Below are 6,229 nucleotides of genomic sequence, written 5' to 3'. Positions count from 1 at the left end.
AGTAGGTCCATACGGATTTCACACGGGGGCAATTGAGAAAACAGTGATCTATAGTTTCTTTACGGGAACAGGAGGCGCACTTATCTGAGTCGATATATCCCCAATTCTTTAGAGAATCGCGGACCTTAATAGCGCGAAGTACAATTTTCCAGAGTATGTCGTTCTTATAATTTTCAGAAAAGTCATCTCGCACTAAATTCCAAAATTTGTCAAGATTAAAGTCAATCGGAAGGAAGGGAGTCCAAAAGCGATGAAGAATTGGAGATGTGGAGTTTTCCTTCAAGAGAGTTCGATAACATTTCTTGGAAGAAAATTCAAAATCGCGCCACTCCGTGCGGGAGAGAATCCCACGTAGAGTGGTGAGCGCCGACAGAACATTCTCATAATAGGGCGTCAAGATCTGTGTACTCGGGGTGGAGTTATCTCGAAGAGAGCTCCACTCCGAGCGACAAGAGGCAAGCCTAGAGCCTAGAAAATATCTGGCCAAATAAAAGGATTTTGATTCGCGATTATCTAGATTAGAAACGACTGAGGCTAATTTAAGAGATTTACCTTTGATCAGGAAATTCAAAATGCCGAGACCGCCACTGTTAAGAGATTAGTGGCAGGTCGCTCGGCTCACTGTTTCAATTCGACAACCCCAGACAAATGGCCAGATTAAAGCGTTCACCTTAGGAATTACCCATTTTGGGACACACAAAACTGTAGAGCGATATAGGAGCTTGCTAATTCCGAGGGTGTTAACGGTGAGTGATCGACCGACAAGAGAAAGAGAGCGGGATTTCCATAAATTTAGATATTTTTCTAATTTCTCTAGTCTTGGCTGCCAATTATCTAATTCAGTATCGCGGCCGAAAACAACGCCTAGAATTTTAATTTTTGTCACCCATTTGAGGCCGTCGCGCTTACGCCACGCCCCCAACCACATGGCCTCTGTTTTAGTCAGATTAAGGCGTGCCCCAGAGCCACGCTCGTAAATAGTAATCATGTTGAATAGAACTTGCAGAGAGCGATAAGATTTCACTATACAGGTCGTATCGTCAGCATAATTTCCAACTTTATAGCAGAGACTACGTACGCCCGGAAGGAGAAAACCTTCGATTTCAGGATTATTTCGGATTTTGCATGCGAGAGTTTCAACGCACAAAACATAGAGTAGGGGAGACAGGGAATCCCCCTGTCTTACCCCACGAGACAAAGGAATCGCATCGGTTAGCCATTCATTAACAATAACACGCATATTGGCCCCATTATATAAAGTGTTGATCCAAAAACAAAAAGACGGGCCAAAACCAAAACGGGTAAGAGGCTTTGCAGAAAGGTGCGATTAACGCGATCGAAGGCTTTCTCTTGATCTAAACTGAGCAAAATGCCGGTTTCATTCGTGCGGTCGATGTAATCTAAGATGTCCCTGAGTAAATGTAAGTTTGATGTAATTTTGCGTCCGGGCACAGAACAAGTTTGATCAGGGTCAACGATATATTCCAGAACTTTAGAGAGTCGAAGAGAGAGAACTTTTGAGCATAACTTATAGTCAACGTTTAAGAGAGAAATCGGACGCCAATTTTTCAGATTCTTACGATCTCCTTTCTTAAAAATAACGCGTGTGTTGCTCATCTTCATGGAATCACACATCTCTCCGGTTTGGTAGCATGCATTTAAGACTTGACATAAATGTGGAGCTAAACGATCCCAAAATCTAGCGTAGAATTCAACCGAAAGGCCATCAGGGCCAGGCGATTTATTCCTATTCATATTTTTCATAGCGAGAGTAAGTTCGTCAAGCGTGATCTCGCCTTCACAAGATGACGCCTGATCAAAAGTTAATTTCCGTGATAGAGAGGATAAAAGATCTTCTTGAAGAGCAGCATCTATCGGTTCTTCGGAAAAGAGCTGAGTGTAGAAATCGATATGAGCTTTTTCAATCTCTTCTTGGGAGGAGACTTCGATACCGGTAGAATCATAAACCGAAGAGATGTGGGATCGTTGAGCTTTAATTCTTTGTAAATTAAAAAAGTACCGACTGGGGCGTTCGCCTTCCTCTAACCATTCTGCTCTACTACGAATAATGATTCCTTCGACTTGTTTAGTTCGAAGGGCTTTCAAACGACATTCGGTGTCAGAAATTAAAGGGATAACGGAATTGTCTCCGTCAACTAAACGTTGACGAAGACGGATCAATTTGTTCGTCAAAATTACCTGGTCTCTTTGCAGTTGTCTTCGCTTTTTACGGGAAAAGGAGATCGTTTCTTCTTTAATAGACTGTTTTAAAAACTCCCACCAATCTTGGAGACACGGAAAACAAGATAAAAAACGTACATGATCATCGATTAATTTCTCTATAGTAGCGCAAAAATCCTTATCGTTCAAAAGAGAGTTGTTAAAACACCAAACGCCTGGACCGCGTTTTACAGCGGTGGGAATATCAAAGGTAAGAAAAACAAAATCGTGGTCGGATATCGAACAAGGGCGAATGTCACACTTAACGTCGGGTGATAATAAATCTTTCGAAATGCCAGTTGCTCGACATACCTGCGTGGCCCGTGCGACGAAATAACTTCACGAGATTGGCAAAGTTTCAGTCACAGCAAATTGTAGGCATATGGTATTCCGTGGCATATGACATTCCACGGACTGGACTGGACTGGACTGGACTGGACTGGACTAGTAAAACGCGGACTAGTAAAGCGCGGACTAGTAAAACGAGGACTAGTAAAACGAGGACTAGTAAAACGAGGACTAGTAAAACGAGGACTAGTAAAACGCGGACTAGTAAAACGCGGACTAGTAAAACGACAACAACAAAAAAAACAATTTCATACGAAGTCGATCATAAGACTTATGGCAAGCCAATTTAGTAAGTGACAATCCCTGTTTGACTTTTAAGCTGCAAATGGGTTTGACATGCGCCAGATACAAACGAATTTATAAGTTTAGGCTAAGAAAGAATTTTATTCAGCACCAGTTCAAAATTCTAAAATACACTTTCGTCGTAAATTTCACGGCAGAAACGCAGGAATTCGATGAATAAAAGTCGCATTAAATCTCCTTGTGTCTAGGTAGAAAGAGTCTCATTGACTTCAGCTTTTCGGTGGAAGAATAACCGATTTACACACGCCGTTACAGAAAACAAACAAGCAGACTGACGACTCCAAAACACAATTTGCATTCACTTACAATTTCACTTTCCGTGACATTTTAAAACGGAACAGAGGTAAATCTTCGAAGATTAATCGTCGTTGGAAATAAAAAATACTTTTCGTAAGATCTCTGTTTTTCTCTTTACGAGAAAATCGTCGTATGATCAATTAACTCGTGTGTGTTTGTCACACAAGTACTGCTGTGTCTTCAAAAGCGTATGCTTCAATTGACAGGTGTCACATCTTGACAGTTACTTTTCCAAAAAATGTTTGAAAATTTGTTCGGAAGCCTTTTAACTACCTTTACAAATAAAAATCTTTCGTTGAAAGTTTTCTCTTTAATTTGAAGAACCCGAATGATTTTAGGGCTACAATTACGAGTTTATTTACGGGAAAATCCTCCTTGAACTGAACAATTTTATAGCGAGTGAGTTATAAAGAAAACAAACGTTATTCAAATTAAAGAGAAAGCTTTCGCCGAAATATTTTTATTTGTCAGTGTAAAGATAGTTAAAAGGCTTCCGAACAAATTTTCAAACATTTTTTTGAAAAGTAACTGTCACGATGTGACACCTGTCAATTGAAGCATACGCTTTTGAAGAAACAGCAGTACTTGTGTGACAAACACACACGTGTTAACTGATCATGCGACGATTTTCTCGTAAAGAGAAAAACAGAGATCTTACGAAAAGTATTTTTTATTTCCAACGACGATTAATCTTCGAAGATTTACCTCTGTTCCGTTTTAAAAGTCACGGAAAGTGAAATTGTAAGTGAATGCAAATATGTGTTTCCCGCTCTTTTTGGTTTTTATCTTTTTTCACACGCACGCACAAATGACAACTTTGTCCGCAACGGACGCGGGTCCTTTCGTTTCAAAAAAATTTGGCAAAATCGGTCAGCCCCACCCAGGCACACCGGCGTCTTTGATGATTTTTAGAATTTTGAAACTTTTAGGAAACCGCAAAAATTGGGTCGCACTAGAAAATGCTTGTGTTGACAGAGTTTAATCCCTAGAGTAAACAATTCGGTCGTAATGCGACCCGAGCCTTAAAGAATCCAGGATGCTACACCAATTTTTGAACAGTTCAGAAATATATGACAGTTCAGAAGTTCCCATTACGGACCGACCTATGCTGGTGAATAACACTTTTATCTTTTTCTAACGCATAAAAACAATGATTGCTAAAAGAACCCGAATGATTTAGGGCTACAATTACGAGGTTAATTAAGGGAAAATCCTCCTTGAACTTCACAATTTGATGGCGAGTGAGTTATAAAGAAAACAAGCGTTATTCAAGTTAAAGAGGATGTTTTCGCCGAAACATTTTTTTGATAAGCAACTGTGACGATGTGACACCTGTCAATTGAAGAAGAAAGAAGCATACGCTTTTGAAGAAACAGCAGTACTGGTATGACAAACACACACGAGTTAAATTATCATGCGACGATTTTCTCGTAAAGAGAAAAACAGTTAGAGATCTTACGGAAAGTATTTTTTATTTCCAACGACGGTTAATCTTCGAAGATTTACCTCTGTTCCGTTTTAAAATTTCACGGAAAGTCAAATTGTAAGTGAATGCAAATATGTGTTTTGGCCGGGAGTTGTCAGTCTGCTTGTTTGTTTTCTGTAATGGCGTGTGTAAATCGGTGGTTTCTTCCACCGAAAAGCTGAAGTCAATGAGACTCTTTCTACCTACACACAAGGAGATTTAATGCGACTTTTATTCATCGAATTCCTGCGTTTCTGCCGTGAAATTTACGACGAAAGTGTATTTTAGGATTTTGAACTGGTGCTGAATAAATTCTTTCTTAGGCTAAACTTATAAATTCGTTTGTATCTGGCGCATGTCAAACCCATTTGCAGCTTAAAAGTCAAACAGGGATTGTCACTTACTAAATTGGCTTGCCATTAAGTCTTATGATCGACTTCGTATGAAATTGTTTTTTTTGTTGTTGTCGTTTTACTAGTCCGCGTTTTACTAGTCCGCGTTTTACTAGTCCACGTTTTACTAGTCCTCGTTTTACTAGTCCTCGTTTTACTAGTCCTCGTTTTACTAGTCCTCGTTTTACTAGTCCAATCCAGTCCAGTCCAGTCCACGAAATACCATATGCCCAAATTGTACAAAAAATCTAGACAGATTTAAGCTTACATCTCGTTTAACGTTTAAAGCGACATATCAACGCCTGCAACCAGTTTTATACGAACCTCGCAAACTTTTGTACACGTTCTCTTATGATACCTGCGAAAGTATTCAGTATAATTTCCGGTGAGATTTTTGCGGACAATCTGATCGATTTCGCTTACATTGTGTTCTGAGACTGACACTTTTCACCTCGACCAAGGCTCCGTCGCACGGCCCAAACAACCAAAGCGAGCAACTGAGTTTCTTGTATATGTGCGTGTTAAAACACACGAAAGGACTGTAAAGCACACTTCACTCTGATTGGGCAGAAAAACACAAAGATTTTTTGGCACCAGTCAGATGACAGAACGACTGCGACCGTTTGGAACTAGTCTTGTAAGACAATGTCCCCAGGGGCTCTTCTGCCCTTAACTTGAAATCGACTCACAGCCCCTGGGTCTTCTGCCCCTAACTTGAAATCGATTCACAGCCCCTGGGTCTCCGAGGATGGGGACGGGTTGGCGTTTCCCGATTACGGTGTATAGGGAACATTTCGGCAACCTCGCTGAATGTGTCCGACTTGGTCACACCTGTAGCACGTAAGAGGACTGTACTGGTCTCCCTGCGAACCTCTACTCTGTTCTCTAAAAGGCTTCAGCTCGGCAGGTGGAGAGAGTTTACAGGCAAGGGCAGACTTCTCCTCCTTGGCCATTGTAGCACAAAATTCGCTCGCCCACTTAGGCTGTCGCCTGCTGGTACTTGACAACTCGTTTGGGCATAGGTGATAAATCAACTTCTCGCTCTCCACATCGAGCGGCGAAAATCCTTGGGTTTCACCCACGTGACCAATACCTTAGCAACGGTTAATATCCGCCATCTTGGTGTCCCTCGAGCGTAAACAAACCGTATCTAACGAAGAGTTCATGTGAGAAAGAAGGGATGGTTTTATGCATTATTGTTGGC

At 41.0% G+C, this 6,229-nt stretch overlaps 1 protein-coding gene across 1 annotated transcript in view; it reads right to left on the bottom strand.

Moving 5' to 3' along the window:
- Positions 1–5,978, bottom strand: part of LOC148727603 (uncharacterized) — a 12,773-nt gene extending 6,795 nt beyond the window's left edge. The window contains exon 1 of the mRNA XM_088726502.1: positions 5,847–5,978. Within this exon, the coding sequence (XP_088582628.1) occupies positions 5,847–5,978 (132 nt within the window). The remainder of the gene's footprint in view (positions 1–5,846) is intronic.
- Positions 5,979–6,229: the final 251 nt, after the last annotated feature.

Source organism: Stylophora pistillata, chromosome 7, assembly GCF_964205215.1.
Source record: "Stylophora pistillata chromosome 7, jaStyPist1.2, whole genome shotgun sequence".
Lineage (NCBI taxonomy): Eukaryota > Metazoa > Cnidaria > Anthozoa > Scleractinia > Pocilloporidae > Stylophora > Stylophora pistillata.
This window is presented reverse-complemented; position numbering and strand designations above follow the sequence as displayed.